This window comes from Trichosurus vulpecula, chromosome 1 (genome assembly GCF_011100635.1).
Source record: "Trichosurus vulpecula isolate mTriVul1 chromosome 1, mTriVul1.pri, whole genome shotgun sequence".
In the NCBI taxonomy this organism is placed as follows: domain Eukaryota; kingdom Metazoa; phylum Chordata; class Mammalia; order Diprotodontia; family Phalangeridae; genus Trichosurus; species Trichosurus vulpecula.
Window position 1 is genome coordinate 144,508,752 of NC_050573.1, and position 20,932 is coordinate 144,529,683.

Genomic DNA, 20,932 nt, shown 5'->3' on the forward strand with positions numbered 1-20,932 from the left:
AATTGCTTTGAATTTTGCCTTTAGCATCCCTACAAGTGGCAGATTTGATATGAGGGGAAACTAATGTCTTCGCAGTCACTAGTCCAGAGCTTTTGTTCCATGGAAACAAGTGATCCACCTTTACCCTCACAAATACCTTCTCTAATTATGATCTACACTAGAAAAGAGACAAAGCTTTGTCATTATTAGTTCTTGTCTCAGATTTACTCTAGAATATCTCAAAAGAAGATAAGGTTAGCACCTTTAGAAGCATGCCTCAAAGAAGCTTTTTGTTAAAATGTTTTAAGTCAAATGTGGTGTAATACAATTCAGAAATAGTTACATTCTGTAATCTAGCCTTTATGCTGGTAAATGATGAAGAAATTCACACTGAAGTAGTTCACTTACTCTAATTTACCACCATTGCTAATAGAAATTTTGTGATTTAGAAAAACAACACAAAATTTCCCAATTAGGAAATCCCTTTTTTAACTCCCAGTCTAAAAAGTCAAGGAAGATCACCAGAGAAACTGGAAAGAAGTATATCTAGGTAATGGTCAGTGACTACGCAATTGTTTACAATTGTTTGCATAGAGAAGAGGGATGGGAATCTTTCAAGAAGGACGTTCTGATTATTCAAACACAAACTACTATGAAACCATTTTAGCTCTGACTTTGTTTTCCCAGAGCATAGCACAGTGCTAGGCATGCAGTAAGTACGTAATAAAATTTTTTTGATTGATCGATGGATGAGGAAGAAAAGAGGTAGTGGTCTAAACAGAAAAGGTAAATTCCTTGCCACACTGCCATTTGAAGACAGCATGTACAGCAGACGTACAAAAGACTGGATGAAGCAAGAGTAGATAACCAAAGGTAATAGGATGACGGGGGCTCATCGTCCAGCTTCACACAGTGGCTGAGACGTTGGGCTAAAAGTTACTTAACCTCCCTAATGCTAATCTGCATTAGAAAATTGGAGATCCCTCCTTGGGAGTTACTTATATCAATAGAATGACAGTTCTGGTAATAATACTGATAATGACAACAGTAACAACAGCATACGTAGAAACCATGTGAAATACTGGAAATAACTCCAGTCTTTGAGTGACAGAGACCTGGGTTCAAAGCCTGTCTCTGGTATTCACCGTATGAGCCTGAGGAGGTCATTTAACTCAACTCCATATTTGTTGTTCAGTTGTTTCAGTTATGTTCAACTCTTTGTTGACCCCATTTGGGGTTTTCCTGGCAAAGACACTGGAGTGGTTTGCCATTTCCTTCTCCAGCTCATTTTACAGATGAGGAAACTGAGGCAAACAGGGCTAAGCCACTTGGCCAGGATCACATAGCTAGTGTCTGAATAAGACAGACTTGGACTCAGGAAGATGAGTTTTCCTGATTTGAGGTGCAGCACTCTATCCATTATTCCACCTAGGTGCCCCTTAACTCCATATGCTTTGGGCAAATCTACTAAGTCATATATGTTGCTGATCAGCAGTGATAGAGAGAGATCCTGCCCTGGGAGAGTCTCACACTAAATGAAATCACAGTTCTCTTAATGTAACCTTCTGATAGCCCATTGCGATTTTACAAGTTGCTTTCTGTACAGCAACCCTATGTTGTGGTTAGGGAATATATTAGTGTCCCTGTTTTGCAGATGAAGTGACAAACTCAGAAGGGTAAGGTGACTTGTCCTCAGTCCCATAGCTGATATCTGTGAGCCAGAGACAGGAAATGAACCCAGGTCATCAGATTCTGAGAGCCATCCCTCTTACACTGCCTCTTTGATCAGTGGCACAGTCATAAAGAAAGACATCAGGAAGGCTAAAATTAAATGAGATTTAAATGAAAATTGAATGAGAAAATATTTATAAAGAGCACTTAGCACAGTGCCTGGCAGACAGTAGGTGCCATATAAATGCTTATTCCCTCCTTGCTCCCTTCAAAACTTAGTAAACCCTGAAGCTTGAGTTTAGTGGCTAATAACAGGGATTTTTTAAAGCTAGGCTGGAGGCTACTAGGATGGGAAATAACTCTTGTTTAGAGGAAGAAGGCAGAACAATGAAACTCCAATTTTACTTCCATTACAAATGAAAATAAGCTTCAGAATGGAAAGAGTGGAAGAAAAATGCTCAACCGAGAAGTGGAACTAAAACAAGTAAAGAAAAGTAAATTAAACAAAGGGTACCTAGCTTCCCTTAAGGAGTTAAATTCACTAGAGTAAGCATACTATTGAGCACTGGGAATCCCATTATAGTCTGCCTTGACTTAGTCATATTTGTAGCACTATGCCCAACACTGAGTAATGGAAGGAAAATTGGTCACAGGATGACAGAATGATCATGACATCATGATCTGGAAGGGATGGTCAAGTCCAATCCCTCCATTTTACAGAAAAGGAAACTGAGGCCAATGGAAGCTAAATGACTTGTCCAAGATTATAACAGTATGAAGTTGCAGAGGCAGAATTTAAACCTAGTCCTTCTGACTCCAAAGCCAGTATTTTGAGATCATAGAGGACAGATAGAGGCTAGAAAGTATTCCATAAGAAAACAGGATTGAAGGAACTAGGGCTTCTTAGCCTAAAAGAGAGAAAGCTTAAAGAGGATATGACATCAGTCTTTAACTATATAGAGGATTGTGATGTGAAAGAAGCATTTGACTTATTCTACAAAGGCCCAGAGAGAAGGACTGGGATAAATCAATGGGTGAAAGTTGTTTGGAGGCAGATTTTGACTAAATATAAGCAAAACATTCCGATAACTGGGGAAGTCACTCAATCTCTTAGTACACTGAACAACTAAAAATTTGTAAAAAGTTGCCAACCAGCTTTGGTAAAGGTGTTTCTTTACTAATTACTGGGAGTTCCTTACAGCAATGGAATCAGAGATTTCAATTTTTAAAGCTGGAGGTGGGGTACTTTCTAACAATTAGAACTTTGAAAAAATAGATGATTGCCTGTAGAGGGAGAAAAGAAATGTCCTCCCTCTTCACAACTTTCCCATCACTATAGAGGGCACCACCATCTTCCCAGTAACCTAGACTTACAACCTTGGTTATCATATTCATCTTCTTACTTATACTCTCCCCACATAGTCACACAGTCACTACCTAGTTCAAGGCCTCATCACCTCTTGCCTGGACTACTGCAATAATCATCTAACTGTTCTCTGCTTCAAGTCTTCCTATTGTAATCCATTGTCTGTTCAGCTGCCATTGTGATTTTCCTAAAGCATAGGTTTAACCATGTCACACTACTATTCAATAAGCCCCAGTGGCTTCCTATTACCCATAGGAATAAATATAAAATCTTCTGTCTAACTGTCCCCTTGCTATCTTTCCAGCCTTCTTACACCTTACTTCCCTCCTAACACTCTATAATCCGGCTACACTGGCTGATTTGCATTTCTCACAGACAACATTCTATCTCCTTTCAAAATCTGTGTTGTTGGGTTTTTTAAGCAGCTATCCCCCATGCCTGGATTTGCTACATTCTCACCTATGCCTCTTGGCTTTCTTTAAGACCCAGCACAAGGTGGGTCCAAGATGGCAAAGTAGAAGGATAAAGTAGAGTGAACATCTTACCTTCACTCCTCCAAACACATCTAGAAAACATCACAGACCAAGTCCTGTTTGAGAAGTCCAAGAAAAAATTCTGTGAGGCATTTCTTTTTCCAGCCCAGATCAGCATAGGGAGATAGAGAAGTCAATGGATACTGGGGACCAAGTCTGGTCATGTGAGTGAGCACATAGCATTATAGTCCAAGGAGAGGCTGTGGACCAGGTCAAGAAGAGCTCCAAGATCCAGGAATAGAGAGCCCTAGATTTATTTAGGATTTAGGAGCAAAGACCAACAGACAGCTCTGATGCTCACTACCTAGTTCCGTACTACAGATCCAGGGTGGACTGAGTAGGGGACCTGAGCCTAGGGTTGGTATCCCAGAGTAAGAAGTGGTCACAGACTCTATCCTGTTTATCAATTAAAGAGCAAATTCAGAAGTAAGCAGCAGGTGTGTAGCTCTGAGCCCAGGAGCAGAGTGGGATCTCACTTCCAACTTCCAGAATACTCTGAAGCCTGCAGAAGTAGGAATCCTAGCCCAAAGGGAAGCCTTCAGTTCAGTCCCTCTGAGCTAACAGAGAATTCCAGCTGCCTGATGGCGGATGAATCCAGCAGCAGTCTACCAGGACTGAAACAAGGCAAGCATGCAGATCTGTTGCTCATACCCAAACACAGGTCAGGAACTTGCAGCACTCAGACCAGGGTGGAGGGGAAGGAGGTGAAGAGTGGGAAGTAATGATCAGATATGGCCCTGGATCAGACCACTTTGGGAGCACTGAAAGCTTATAGGTCCCTAGCCTGAGCTACACCTAAGATCCTAGAATAACGCAGCACTCAAAACCCCAACAAAACAGCAACAGAACCAGCCCAGACATTTACACCTGGTCTTAACATCAAGCCCAAAGTCAGAAAGTAGATTGGAATAATGAGTAAAAAAAAAAAAAAAAGAATTCCACCATAAAGAACTATTATGATGATTGGAGTGCTCAAAATGAATGAAAAAGAAGCAAATGACTCCAAAACATTTATAAGCAAAGCTTCAAAGAAAAACACAGTTTTCAATTTGAATTACTGGAAGAAATGAAGTGAAAGTTTAAAAAAGATTTTAAAATATTTTTATAAATAAAATGAGAGCACTACAGGGAAGAAAGGGAAAAGAAAAGAGAGCTGTGGAAGAAAGAATTGGAAAGAAAATTAATAGTTTGGAATAAGAGGTACAAAATTTGGCCCTGCAATAAAGTCTCAGAAAATTAGAACGAATAAAGTGGAATCCAATGACTCCATAAAACAACAAGAGATATTAAAATAAAGTCAAGATAGAAAAGATGGAAGAAAATGTGTGGTATCTCATGGTAAAAAAAGAAAAACTGACCTGGAAACAGAGTGAGGAGAGCTAATTTTAAATTCACTGAAATTTGTTTTCCTTGACTATACCTGTTTGCAAGAAGGGTTTTGTTTTTCTTTCTTTCTCAATTGGTTTGGAGGCGAAAAGGAGGAAAGTCATGATTTTACTGATTAGAAAAAAAACTAATTAAAAAAAAGCACAAACTCCATTGTTTGCCTTTCCTGATTCCATCACTGTTCACTGACTTCCCTCTGAGATTACCTTTCATTTATACTGTATATATCCTACATGTAAATAGTTATTTGGATGTTGTCTCCCCACCCTAGAATGTGGACTCCTTAAGGATGGAGACCATATTGTGTTTTTGTTTTATATAGCCAATGCTTAGCATAATGCTTAATCAATGCTTGTTGCCTGTCTGCCTGACCCTGCCACTGGACTTCTTCAAGCAAAAGTTGATAGGTCCACCTATTGGTGATGATGCTGGAGAGGAAGTTAACATCAGAAGGAAGAGTTAACCTTGTTGCCTTCTGGGGCTATTGATCAACTCTAAGTTTCTGTAATTTTGCGTTAGCCTGGAAAACACCGGGGAAACATTCCAGCTTTGCCACTTACTGCCTGTCTGACTTCAGGCAACTTACTTTTCCTCTCTGGGTCTCAGTTTCCTCATCTACCAAAGAGGGAGGCTACACCAGATGACCTCTACAATCCCTCCCAGTTCTATGAGATTATTCTCATATAAACCTGAGAGTGGAAGAAAGGAAACATTGGATAAAATTCCATTTTCATGCTCGAAAAATATCAGTGATGCAGGAATATAGTAGTAGGTTTTTGGTGCATTTTCATTTGATAGAGGCAACTCTGGAGGACCAAGACTGAGAGGAAATAAAAAGGCATTCCTAGAAAGATGGCTTTTTCAATCTGAAGCAGCTTATCAATCATGGGAAGGGTGAGGCATGGGACCAAATTGGGGGAAAAAAACTGATATGGAATTACTATGAAAGGACACAAAGAAGGTGCTTGTTCCTCGGATTTTGCGAAAAAGCTCTAAGTAGCATCTTAATGCCCTGGTAATGTCTACTCTTTGGGCATTCTGTCTGGGTCATATAAGAGAGGTCTTTGTAGCACTGAGGTTAGTTTAATCTTGAAATTGTTGTGAAGGGAGTAAATGACATTGGGTAGAAACAATGGGTCCAGTTTTAAGAATATCCTTAGAAATCCGGAAGAAAGGAGAGTCTGTAATTAGGGTTTGAAGCTCCCCTGCTCTCTGAGATGATGTCATTTCCAAGTGAAAAGGGAGCCTTCAGTGAGAGGAATCTGAGCCTGCCAGTCTTTAATAGCTCAATAGGGTCTTGTGTGAAGAATTCCCTGTATTAATGAGTAGTCAACAACTTTTTCTACGTGAGTTGGTTTAAGGGGGACAAAAAAATAAAATTGTTTTGAATGAAAGTCTTAAGAAGCCATGTTACAGAGGAAAGCTTCCATTGGAATCACAGAATTGTATGAAGTTATTCCAAGGTGGGGACCATGTCATCTTCTTACTATCCCCTGGACACCTTGCACATGGAATAAGCTTGATGAATTTTTAGTGAACTGATATGATTTTTGAGGTTCAACTCTAAAGCCCTAGAGTTCCATGTTCCTTCCAACTCCAGAGTTCCATGATTTATCACTAAAATAGAAAATCTTGTCCCTGCTCCCTCACTTTACAGATGAGGAAACAGAGGTACAGAGAGGTTCCATGTTTTGCCCAAGGTCACTTAGCTAGGACTAATAACAATAATTGACAGTTATAGAAAACTTGATGATTTTCCACATACCTTCCTCAAAATAACACTCTGAGGAAGGGAATGGAAGTGTTATCATCCCCATTTTATGGAAGAGGAAACTGAGACTCAGAGAGGTTAAATGACTTACCCTTGATCAGATAGTGCCTAGTGCAACATGTGGCATATATGTTGTTTCTGTTCAGTCATTTCCAGTCATGTCTGACTCTCTGTGTACCCATTTGGGGTTTTGTTGGCAGAAATACTAGAGTGGTTTGCCATTTCCTTCTCCAACTCATTTTACAGATGAGGAAACTGAGGCAGAGTTAAATGACTTACCCAGGGTCACACAGCTAGAAAGTGTCTGAGGCCAGATTTGAACTCAGGAAGATGGGTCTTCCTTGACTTCAGGTCCAGCACTCTGCACCCTGCACCACCGAACTACCCCCTGGTACAAAGTAGGCACCTAATAAATTCTTTTTTGAAAGAACTGAATAAATAAAATGCTGGAGGCTGAATGTAGAACCCAAGTCTTCTTCACTTCAAGTTCATCATTCCTTTCATTGCACCATGTTGCCTCTCATATTTAAATGAGTTTTGTCCTCAAAATAGATACTTTGGGACACTGACCAGTCATTCAAATATTATTTTCATTACTCACAGCATTTCTGAAATTCTTATATCGGAACTATCTTCAGAACCATGCAACAATAACAGTCTCATTGCATTTTAGTTACACCTGGTCTGGGGGATAAGGGAAGAAAGAAAGGCTGACTTTAAATATTTAAAGTTGTTTATTTAATTTTTAAAAAATCTGTTTTCTTAGTGCTTTTGTCTTCACCACAGTCATTTCCCACCCTCCACCCACACCCAGATTTTAAACAAAAATTCTATTTTGCAGCTTGATCCTCCTCCTTATTATTTAAATAGCTAGCATTTATATAGCCCTTTCAGGTTTGCAAAATACTTTAAAAATATAATCTTATCTGACCCACACAACAACTCTGAGAGATATGTGCTATTACTATTCCCATTTTATAGATGAGAAAACTGAGGAAAATAGAAGTTAACTGACTAAACCAGGGTTACATATCTGGCAAGTGTCTAGTCACATTTTCCTGATTTCAATTCCAGTGCAAGAAATATTCCAACTCACTTCCGGGGGTGGAGCCAAGATGGCGGCTTGAAAGCAGGGACTTGCGTGAGTTCCCCACCAAGTCCTTCCAAAAACCTATAAAAAATGGCTCTGAACAAATTCTAGAAGCGCAGAACCCACAAAATAGCAGAGGGAAGCAGGGATCCAGCCCAGGACAGCCTGGATGGTCGCTGGATGAGGTCTATCACGCACAGAGTGGAGGGGAGCAGAGCCCAGCATGGGAGGCAGCAGTACCAGCGAGACCAGGAGCCAGGCAGAACAGGCCCTAGTACCCTGAATCAGTGAGCTGTGGCAGTTACCAGACTTCTCAACCCACAAACACCAAAGACAACGGAGAAGGTTAGTGGGAAAAGCTGCAGGGGACACAGCTCGCCCTTCGGCCACTGCCCCAGGGGCAGCAGGGGAGGTGCAGCTACAGCTGCAATTACTTCCAGCCCCAGGCCCATGTGTTGGGAGGAATTAAGTGGCGGATCAGAGCAGGAGTGAAGAGCCTGCTGAAGATTTTGAAGATTTGCGTCAGGTCCGGGTTGGTGGTTCTTGAGGAAGCAGGAGTGCTGGGGTGGCAGAGCTGGCTGTATAGAAATAGCTCTGAAATCAATGGCACATCCCCTCAAGCTTGGAACAAAGCACTCTTTGCTCTACAAGCAGTCATACCCCGACCAAAAATTCAAGGGTCAAGTAAGTTGGCTGGGAACATGGCCAGGCAGCGAAAACACACCCAGATTCAGTCTCAGACTTTGGAATCTTTCTTTGGTGACAAAGAAGACCAAAACATACAGCCAGAAGAAGTCAACAAAGTGCAAGAGCCTACACCAAAAGCCTCCAAGAAAAACATGAACTAGTCTCAGGCCATGGAAGAGCTCAAAAAGGAGTTGGAAAAGCAAGCTAGAGAAGTAGAGGAAAAAGTGGGATGAGAGATGAGAATGATGCAAGAAAACCATGAAAAACAAGTCAATGACTTGCTAAAGGAGACCCAAAAATATACTGAAAAAAATATTGAAGAAAACAACACTTTAAAAATAGACTAACTCAAATGGCAAAACAGCTCCAAAAAGCCAATGAGGAGAAGAATGCCTTGAAAGGGAGAATTAGCCAAATGGAAAAGGAGGTCCAAAAGACCACTGAAGAAAATACTACCTTAAAAATGAGATTGGAGCAAGTGGAAGCTAGTGACTTGATGAGAAATCAAGATATTATAAAACAGAACCAAAGGAATAAAAAAATGGAAGACAATGTCAAATATCTCATTGGAAAAACCACTGACCTAGAAAATAGATCCAGGAGAGATAATTTAAAAATTATTGGACTACCTGAAAGCCATGATCAAAAAAAGAGCCTAGATATCATCTTTCAAGAAATTATCAAGGAGAACTGCCATGATATTCTAGAGCCAGAGGGTAAAATAGAAATTGAAAGAATCCACAGATCACCTCCTCAAATACATCCCAAAAAGAAAACTCCTAGGAACATTGTCACCAAATTCCAAAGTTCCCAGGTCAAGGAGAAAATACTGCAAGCAGCCAGAAAGAAACAATTTGAATATTGTGGAAAAACAATCAGGATAACACAGGATCTGGCAGCTTCCACATTAAGGAACCAAAGGCCTTGGAATACAATATTCCGGAGGTCAATGGAGCTAGGATTAAAACTAAGAATCACCTGCCCAGCAAAACTGAGTATCATGCCCCAAGGCAAAACATGGATTTTCAATAAAATAGAGGACTTTCAAGCTTTCTCAGCGAAAAGACCAGAGCTGAATAGAAAATCTGACTTTCAAACACAAGAATCAAGAGAAGCATGAAAATGTAAACAAGAAAGAGAAATCATAAGGGACTTACTAAAGTTGAACTGTTTTGTTTACATTCCTACATAGAAAGATGATGTGTATGATTCATGAGACCTCAATATCATAGTAGTTGAAAAGAATATGCATATATATATGTGTGTGTGTGTGTGTGTGTGTATACATATATATACATGTGTATGTGTCTATGTATGTATATATGTAGGTATATATATATATATATATATATATATATATATATATATATGTATATACACACACACACACAAAGGGCACAGGGTGAGTTGAATATGAAGGGATGATATCTAAAAAAATAAAATCAATTTAAGGGATATGAGAGGAATATATTGAGAGAGGGAGAAAGGGAGAGATAGAATGGGGTAAATTATCTTGCATAAAAGTGGCAAGAAAAAGTGGTTCTGTAGGAAGGGAAGAGGGGGCAGGTGAGGGGGAATGAGTAAATCTTGCTGTCATTGGATTTGACTTGAGGAGGGAATACCATACACACTCAATTGGGTATCTTACCCCACAGGAAAGAAGGAGGAAGAAGATAAAAAAGGGGGGATGATAGAAGGGAGGGCAGACAAGGGGAGGAGGTAATCAAAAACAAACGCTTTTGAAAAGGGACAGGGTCAAGGGAGAAAATTCAATAAAGGGGGATAGGTTAGGAAGGAGCAAAACATAGTTAATCTTTCACAATACAAATATTGTGAAAAGGTTTTACATAATGATAAGCATGTGGCCTATGTTGAATTGCTTGCCTTCTTAGGGAGGATGGGTGGGGAGGGAAGAGGGGAGAGAATTTGGAACTCAAAGTTTTAAAAACAGACGTTCAAAAACAACAACAAAAAAAAAACTTTTTGCATGCAACTAGGAAATAAGATACACAGGCAATGGGGCATAGAAATTTATCTTGCCCTACAAGAGAAGAAGGGAAATGGGGGATGGGAGGGGAGTGAGGTGAGAGATGGGAGGGCTGACTGGGGCAACCAGAATATACACCATCTTGGAGTGGGGGAGGGTAGAAATGGGGAAAAAATTTGTAATTCAAACTTTTGTGAAAATCAATGCTGAAAACTAAATATATTAAATAAATTTTAAAAAAAGAAATATTCCAACTCAACCAGTGAGCTGAGGGGAATGAGTGAAAGTGAGGACAGTAGTGAAATAAGTAGCTAGGGAGGCTGTGTCACTGGGGAGTACCACATTTTGGTAAGCAGCTAGATGATGTAAATAGTGGGAGAGAAAAAGATTTAGCATGAAGAGAAATTTACTGCCTATGGAACACGCACTCCAGAGGGCACAATGAAAGTGGAAGGCAGTGCTTGGTTGAAACTTTGGGGTAGGAAGGTTGAGGGAGATGGGAATAAGGAATTAGATGGTGGAAGATGGGGAATGGGGTTTGGATGATAATCTACAGAGGTTCAGAAAAACTGGGAAATAATGGAAAGACCATATGACTTCAAATCATGGAAAATGATGATCTCAGGATGTCTAAAATTACATATAAGCTCAAAGGGCAATGGAAAAACACATGATGAACATACATAGGTCACAACATACTATCAGCAATGACTTGCACATGAAAAAAGTCTAAAAGTCTTTACTGAGGACACATATGATAAAAAAAATGGAGATGAGCTAGTCATGTAGCAAGAATGGCCTGCAACATATAGACAATCTGATACTGGTATACCTGAGATATTAAAAGAATGAGAGAAAAGTCTTGGGGAGATCTTCTAAGGGATGGGGGAAGGGTTATAAGAAAACATGGGCAGGTGTCATATGGGATGAGCAGGCTCTGCATGAATGCCGTCTATATCAGACATAATGAATATGTATATAATATGTAAGGTAGTCAGAACCAATAGTTTTCTTCCTAATTCAACTCCCATTATCTTAACCATCATTCTAACTCTTATTGTGGAGAGAGGACCTAATGGACATATTCCACTGTAAACACTGAACACTGTAAACACTTCCTACAGTAAGTGATATTTTAAGAAGTTTTTGTTCTTCCCAGAGAAACTCAAGGCACTTATGTTCAGATGTTAGCAATGGAATTAGAAAAGAAAGCAAATGGCTTTGGGGGAAAGTACCACAATATGAAAATCACACCCAATCCTAATATAAGGGAGGGAGATTTTCCATCTGCTTCCTGCTTTACTATAAATCTATTTTCTTTCTACTTCCAGATTGTATTTTTATAGAATACATGCTATGAAATCAATACCATTTTAAGGAAAGGCTCTGCTAATGAAAAATACTCTCTCGGTCTCTTTAATGAGACAGATTTAATTTTTGTTTAGTCCCTTATAGGAGTTTGGAGAAAAGTTTCCTGTAGCCTTTTATTACATATTGATTCAAGGACTACTTGCAACTGCAAGCACCAAGTATTAGTCACTACGAATGTACAAAACACACACTACTGGTCAGAGCCAGGATAAGCAAAGAAAGAGAAACAAACAACATAAACCTTCCTCCACTGCCATACACCAAAGCATATGGGCACATAAACCTGTTTGCTGTGAAAAATAAATTGCACAAGACTGAAACAAGAAAAATGAGCCAAGTAAAGCATCTTACATAATTTTCTGAAGGTTTCCAAATGTAGTGCCCCACCCCTCCCCCAACTACAAGAGGAACAAGTCAGAACTAACTAAAATGCAGGGTCCCTAATTATTTTTTAACCATTTGTCCTATGCAGATTTCCCCTCCCCTACTTTTTTTAAATTTTTCAACTTGGTGATCAGAAAACAACAAAAATGGATGTCTTCTAGTATTTTCAGTTCAGTTTTAAAAAGAAAAGCTGCATCCTACTACCTCCCTTAAATAATATTAAACCTGGTATGAAGAGATTCTTCATCTAGAGCTTAGTCAAACTCTATTATAGTTTTCAAATTTCATGAACCAAATTGAATAGGGAATCCTTGAAGCATTTATAACATCACACTTTTTTTTTTAAATAAGAGCGTCTTGCCAGTTCTGCCTCTCGATATTACAGGTGTACCTGACTTTGCAGACTGGTTAGGATCCTAAAGGAAAAAATGTGTAAATCAGATGTTTTTAAAAAATGTATAAGAGAAGCAAGCTATTTGAGTGAATCCTTGACTAAGACCTCTGTGAAACAGAGAAACCTGTTGTAAAGTAAACATTTACCCATGGAGTCGGAGTGGTAGAGTGGAAAGCAACTTGTAGTCATGGGACTTCAATTCCAATCCCAGCTATGGTATTTACTGCCTTTGTGAATTTGGGTAAGAGCTAACATTTATATAGCACTTACTAGGTTCCAGGCACTGTGCTAAGCTAATACTTATTATTATTTTGTTTGATTCTCACAACAATCCTGGGAGGTGGGTGCTATTATTATCCCCGTCTCACAGATGAGGAAACTGAGGTAAACAGAGATTAAGTGACTTGTCCAGGGTCATACAGGTAATACGTGTCTGAAGCCAGATTTGAACTCAGGTCTTCTTGACTCCAGGCCTGGTGCCTCCATCCACTGCACCACCTAGCTGCAAGTCATTTAATCTCTCTGGGCCTTAGTTTCCTTGTCTGTAAAATGAGGGAGATGGACTAGATAGAGGTCTCTAATGGCCCTTTCTTATTTTGATCTATCTATTCTCTATGATCAATCTATCCTCTGGCCTTTGCCACCATGCATTAGCTACCGTCTCCTTCTGCCCACGTGGTCCCCTTCTCCCTACTGGTGAATTCTTCTTGGAACCTCTATTTTGAAGAAGGGCCCAGATTAGTGATACCCGATTCTCCAGGTTTTGCTACCATGTCCCTACCCCACCTTCCTCCCATTTTCCAGCTCCCTTTTTCACATTTTGCCTTTCCTATTAGAATTAGTCTCCTGGGGGTAGAAGTTATTAGTAAATACCTGTTGACTGACTCTATGATTTATATTTGTAATTTTAGATTTTCACATATGTGACTTATCTGAAAAAAGATCTACCTCTGCTTTGATATGTTCTTTCATATGTGGAGAGATATTATTTGAATAGTATCAAAAGACCCACCTGCTTCAAAATAATCTTCCTCTCTTATTCATCATGTTTTCCAAAATTTCTATCATTAAAAATTAGTCATTCTTTTGGGTTAAGTAATTACCTTTGGAAATTCCATATTAATTGATAAAGAAGAGCAATCTAATCAGCGTCATAGCCAAGATAAGGTGATGGACATAATGGGTTGTCAAAATTTAGAAGGAGCTAAAAAACACTGTCCCATAACATGCCAACTCTCTCCAGCATCTATACTTCTAGCTCCTGACCATGTTACCCCCCTTTTACCTATAGCCTCCAGTTTTTCAGCAAAGTAGAAACCTCATAATGATTCAGGAGGTGATTCTTCCCCCTGGAGGCCTCCGCTAGATGAGCTTTGCCCCACACCCTTTTAACACCAACCCTTTTGCCTCTTCTCTTCAAAGACAAACATTTCTAGTCAATGCTCTAAGAACAATAGCCAATCTATTACCCCAATTTGTTCTTGTGCAGTTGTTCAGTCATATCTGACTCTATGTGAGCCCATGGACTTTGTTGATGGAGTTTTCTTAGCAAAGATACTAGAGTGGTTCACCATTTGCTCCTCCAGTGTTCCCATTTTACAGAAGAACTGAGGCAAATAGGGGTCAATTGACTTGCCCAAGGTCATACAACAAGTAAGTGTCTGAGGCCGGATTTGAACACGTATCTTCCTGACACCAGGTCCAGTGCTCGATTCACTGTACCACCTAGCTGCCCCACAATAGCATGGATTAATTCACTATCTAATATACTATCTAATAGATATTAGGGTCCTGATGTAGTGAGCTTCCTCACAAGTAAATTTAATTACTAAAGGAAAAATAATGGTTGCAAAAGAGAGGTACGTGGGAAAAGCCCAGAATATGGAGACAAAGTAGTACAGTATGCTGCTGCCAGGGAGCTCAGTCTAATGCCTCTTGGGCCACAAAAGATCTGAAAAGAATCTGGATGGAAAGGGGTGAGTAAAATAGATAGCAAGAATACTATAGATACGTTTTTCCTATGCTATTCTTTTGTCTGGGGTTCACTCTGTACCTGTGTTACAAAGTGTGCTTTGCATAGAGTAGGTGCCTAACTGATGTTTGCTGAAATAGGAACATTCAGTTACTGGAACACCTCAGCATATTTCTCCAGGTGCTGCCATTACTTATTTTGAAGGTTGCCTTTCCTGGGACTAAAGCCATCTTCTATTCACAATGAAATAAAACTGCAATTCATGTGTTTTGATGTCATGTCCTCAAAATTCCAAATGTTCTTCCTTTCTCAAACATATCTCCCTTGTTCCTAAACAATACCACATTGAATGAATTATTAGGCTGTTCTTCTCATTCGTCTTAAGACAATTCCCCCTACAAAAGGCTAGTCATTTAACATTCTTATAGAGACTTATAGCAGGAGTCAAGCTTAGATGTCACCTAGCACATGGTATCACTTTTGGTTCCAATTAGAGATTGTCCATAGAACAGTAAGAAATTCAGAACCATGAATATTGAGGTGAGAGACAACAGAAAGAATACAGATAATTGAATATGATGATGAAATGTACAAATTTCATGAAATTCTAGAAGGAAATTCAAGTACCCTTAACTAAACTGTCAGACTCAGCTAAAATGTTGGTTAGTTTTGCATAACTGCTTTTTTTCCTTACAAAAGATGGCTATTTGAGGACAGAGAGAGATGAGCAATACATTTGTAAATAAAAATAAAAATATAATTTTTAAAATCTAAAAAGGGATATTATTTTAACATATAAAAAGAATACAAAGAAAAATACTAGCACTCAAGAAAAAGAGAAAAGTATTAAATGAGCAATGAGGAAATAATCAGCGGAGTTCTCTTCTGGCCACAGGGCACCACGCCCTGTGAAAGGAAGAAAACCTGCCCATCTCCCCCCTCCCAGGTTCTTTGTTCAAACTAGACTAGTATCTTAATCAAGTAAAGTATGCCTCCACAGCTGGCAAATTACACACATTTTGGTTAAGCTACTTATTCTCTGAAAAATGCCCACAGGGGTGTCAGAGTGATTGTGTCCTGCTACTAGAAGAATACCTAGCAGTATACTTAGTTTACTCTGCCCCATCTTGGGGCCCCCACATTGAACCTGGTGACTTGGGAATCTGGGGTGTGGATCTGCTTGGTTGGGGAAAGCAGATCTCCTTTTCTACTTCATTATCCTCCACATAAGGATAAAAGGCATGTTGGAAGACTCTTTCACCTCTGCCCCATCTTGGGGCCCCCACATTGAACCTGGTGACTTGGGAATCTGGGGTGTGGATCTGCTTGGTTGGGGAAAGCAGATCTCCTTTTCTACTTCATTATCCTCCACATAAGGATAAAAGGCATGTTGGAAGACTCTTTCACCCCATTGGCCCTTTACAATGGCAACATCTGCAGCCACCTTGTCCAGGTATGAAAAGGAGACTTTGAATTCCTACAAAAGAATGAGCCAAGTTTGAAATAATCAATCCCTGCCAGTCTAGACACTTTTACTTACTTTTGCCTCTTCGTTGACATCCCAGGTGAAAGAAACAGCATTGTATGCAATTTCCTCAATATTTCCAATTGTATTAAAACTTTCCTTGTAGTCAGCTGTAAAACACAGACACAAAGATAAAACAAAATTTGAAGAGATGCTTGTATCATTGAATTCTGTGTCACTCTTCCACTGACTAGAACAAAATTTTGCCTATTCTTCTGTCTCCATGGCAACAGGAAAAAGATTTTGTTCTTGCTGCTATTTCATTATTGCTAATATTCTACAAAAATGGTAAACACATTGCACTATTAAGGGTAATAAACGTAAACAAAGTAAAATTCTTAACCAATTTTTATTAGTTTTACTTCTTCACTCTAGGTTTTTATTATGATCTGTGAAGGTTTTCTATTCTTCTTTGACCTTGGATTCCCTTCCTTAACTACCCACTCATGCTACAACTCCCACTCTCTTGCAAACGCCATATGGATTTCTTGGATCAACCAACTCTGTAGAACCACAGAATCTTAGAGCCAGAAGGGGTCTTAGAAATCATCCATCCCAATTCCTTATTTTCACAGATGAGAAAACAGAGGTTCTGAGCAGTTTAGTGATTTGCCTAAGTCTGAGGTCACCCAGTTTAGATAACGGAAAAGCCAAGACTTCAGTCTTGCTCTCCTGCTTCCCAATCCAATACTATTTCCAGCAACATCCTGCCTCTCCCAACCCAAGTTTGTGTTCATGTGTACCATTAGCCCATGTGAGATTGTAGGCATATGAGGTTTCCCGGACCAAAATAATTTTGCAATAATATCTTTATATTATATTATATTCATCAATCAATGCTGAGGCCATTGACTATTTACCTCAGGTTGAAGTCAGTCCCTCCCTAGCTGAAGCTCCAACTGAAGAAGTTTTGAATGCCATTGGGCTCCTTTCATGTGGCAAAGCAACTGGTGCTGATTCTATTCTATTTGAGATTTACAAGGTAGAAGGTCCATTGCTCATATAAAACCTGACTGAAATTTTCCAGGTTATATGGCAAGAGGAGGTTAAGCCCTAGGAATTTAAGGGTGCCTCCATTGTCCACCTCTATAGAGATAAAGGAAATGGATTGTCCTGTGTCTCTCTGTTAGTCATTGCTGGCAAGATTCTTGTCAGAGTCCTCCTTAACAGGCTGATTCTTCACTTGGAAGATGGTCATCTACCTAGAGCCAGTGTGGCTTCAGAAAGGACTGAGGAACAGTCGATATGGTGTTTGCTGCCTGACAACTCCAGGAAAAATGGCAGGAGTAGAACAGAGGTCTGTACACAACATTTGTAGATCTGACCAAGGCCTTTGATACTGTTAGTTGTGAGGGCTTATGGAAATTTATGTCAAAATTGGGTTACCCAAAGAAGTTCAGCAGCATTGTACGTCAATTTCATGACCGCATGCTTGCCCAGGTTCTAGATAACGGACAATGCTCTCACGCCTTCCCAGTCACCAGTGGAGTGAAACAAGGCTGTGTGCTTGCTCCCATGTTTTTAGCATGATGTTTTCAGCCATGTTGTCAAATGCTTTCAATGAGGATGAACACAGCATCAAGGTCAGTTACTACACTGATGGTAAAGTGTTCAACTTGAAAAGGCTTCAAGCCAGGACCAAAGTGGAGGGAGTGTTGGTGCATGATTTTCTGTTTGCAGATGATTGTGTACTCAATGTAGCCTCTGAAGCTGAGATGCAACAAAGTATTGATCAATCTTCTGCTGCTTGTGCGGATTTTGGCCTAATAATTAACACTAAGAAGACACAGGTGCTCCATCAGCCACCACTACACCATCCACATGTGGAACCATCAATTACAACAAATGGAATTCTGAATGCTGTAGACAAGTTCACTTACCTTTGTAGTGTACTTTCCAAGGATGTACACATTGATAATGAGGTTGATTCACACATTGCCAGAGCTAGCTCAGTGTTTGGGAAGCTCCAAGGGAAAGTGTGGGAGAGAAGAGGTATTAGACTGACTACCAAAATGAAGGTCTATTGAGCTGTGGTGCTGACCTCATTGTTGTGTGCCTGTGAAACCTGACAGTATACCAGAGCCATGCCAGGAACCTGAATCACTTCCATTTGAGTTGTCTTAGGAAGATTCTGAAGATCACCTGGCAGGATAAGACACTGAGGTCCTTACTTGAACTAAACTGCCAGGTATTCAAACTCTGCTTCAGAGGGCACAACTCTGATGGACTGGCCATGTTGTTCAAATGCAAAATGTACACTTGCCAAAAATACTGTTTTATGGAGAACTCACACAGGGGAAGTATTCGCATGGTGGTCAGAAGAAGCGATACGAAGACACTCTCAAGACCCATCTCAAGAACTTTGATAAAAACTCACTATTTGAAAAAACTTCTAGGAAAACTGGAAAATACTATGGCAGAAACTAGGCATAGACCAATATCTCATACCATATACCAAAATAAAGTCAAAATGTTTTCACAATTTAAATATAAAGGCTGATACTATAAGCAATCTGGGAGAGCAAGGATTAGTTTACCTGTCAGATTTGTGGAGAAGGGAAGAATTTATGACCAAACAAGAGATAGAGAGCATTACAAAATGCAAAATGGATAATTTTCATTACGTTAAATTGAAAAGTTTTTGTACGAACAAAGCCAATGCAAAAAATATTAGGAGGGAAGCAGAAAACTGGGAAAGAATTTTTACAACCAATGTCTCTGATAAAGGCCTCATTTCTAACATATACAGAAAACTGAGTCAAATATATAAGAATATGAGTCATTTCCCAATTGATAAATGGTCAGAGGATATGAACAGGCAGTTTTCAGAGGAAGAAATTAAAGATATCTATAGTCATATGAAAAAATGTTCTAAATCACTATTGATTAGAGAAATGAAAATCAAAACAACTCTTAGGTACCACATCTCTCCTGTCAGATTGGCTAACCTGACAAAACCGGAAAATCATAAATGCTGGAAAGGATGTGGGAAAATTGGAACACTAATGCATTGTTGGTGGAGTTGTGAACTGATCCAACCATTCTGGAGAGCAATTTGGAGCTTTGCCCAAAGGGCTATAAAAACGGGCATACCCTTTGACCCAGCAATACCCACTTTTAGGGCTGTATCCAAAAGAAATCATACAAGTGGGAAAAGAACTTGTATGTTCAAAAGTATTTATAGCAGCTATTTTTGTGGTGGCAAAGAATTGGAAATCAAGAGGGTGTCCATTAATTGGGGAATGACTAAACAAGTTGTGTTATATGAACGTAATGGAATACTATTGTGCTATAAGAAATGAGGAGCAAATGGACTTCATAATAACCTGGAAAGACTTATATGATCTGATGCTGAGTGAGGGGAGGAGAACCAGGAGAACATTATACATGGTTACAGACACACGGTATCTCTGATGACTAACTTTGATAGACTCAGTTTTTCTCAGTTATGCAAGGTTCTAAGACAACTCCAAAAGACTCATGATGGAAAAAGTGATTCACATCCAGAGAAAGAATTAGAGTCTGAATGCAGATTGAAGCAAACTATTTGCTCTTTTTTGTTTTTGTTTTTGTTTCTGTTTTGTTTCTTCTTTCTCGTGTTTTATTCCATTGGTTATAGTTCTTCTTTACAACTTGACTATTGTGAAATTATGTTTAGTGTGAAGGTATATGTAGAACCTATATTTGATTGCATGCCATCTTGAGTGCGGAGGGGGGAGGAGAGAGAGGGGGAGAAAATTTGAAACTCAAAAATTTGAGGAATTGAGTGTTATAAACTAAAACCAAAAATTAATTAAAAAAGAACTTTGGAATTGATTGTGTGACATGGGAGACACTGTATAATATGCTATTAAAGCAAATAGTATACTGTTTAATAATATACCATTATAGCAAAGAAGTAAAGAAATCGTTAAGGCCCCGATACAAGGTGGTACCCCAGTGTTATGATATCCACTTTACAGGTGAAGAAATTGAGGCAACCCATTATATAGATTCTTTCTTGGAAACATCTCTTGCATCTCTCCTTTTTCTTCATCCCCCCTTCTGCCACCATCCTCATCCAGTTTCTTATTGCTTCATGCCAGGATTATTTATTGCATCAAATTCCTTCTTGGACTCCCTGACTATAATCTCTCCCCTACCAATACACTCTGAATAGTTCTGCCAGATTAATCATCTTTAAACACTATTGCCATCACAGAACTTCTTGTGCTCAAAAAACTGGCACTGGTTCCCTGCTGCTCACCCTATCAAGTCTAAAGTTGACTTTCAAGCCCCTCTATAATATTATAACACCCTATGTAGCCAATGTTATGTCCTACCACACCCAAACATAGCTTTTCCTCCTTATGAACAAAGGTGCTTTACAAGCCCACAATTAGATCATTTGTATGCCTGTATTTGCTCACATTGATCAACTAACCTGTCCCTATCCCAAACACACGTACTCCCAGCCTGCCCCAGCCCTTGCCAGTCTTCAAAGTTCACCCAATCCCATCATCTCCTTGAAGTCTTTCTTAGTTCTTCCAACCCAAATTGACCTCCTCTTTCTCTGAACTTGTATAACTAGTATAATCCATTCTCTGCAGTTTATATTTAATTATGTATCCTGTCTTGTAGCAGTCACTAATCATTTTGTACGCAATTATCCTTGTCTCTGGCTAGACTGCAAATTCTTTGGAGGCAAAATCTCATTAAGTACTTACACTTCCACATCATCCATAACAACCAGCTGCAAATACTTGTCAAGTCAAGTCAACCAGCATTTCCTTTGTGTCTACCATGTGCCAGGCCCTGGGCTAAGCCCTGGAGATAC

The 20,932-nt window shown here is 39.5% G+C and overlaps 1 protein-coding gene across 1 annotated transcript in view; it reads right to left on the reverse strand.

Annotated features, from left to right (window-relative positions):
• GRHL2 (grainyhead like transcription factor 2) overlaps window positions 1–20,932 on the reverse strand; it is a 224,500-nt gene that overhangs the window by 77,657 nt on the left and 125,911 nt on the right. Inside the window, exon 8 of the mRNA XM_036740809.1 lies at window positions 16,132–16,226. Coding sequence (XP_036596704.1) covers window positions 16,132–16,226 — 95 coding nt within the window. The remainder of the gene's footprint in view (window positions 1–16,131; window positions 16,227–20,932) is intronic.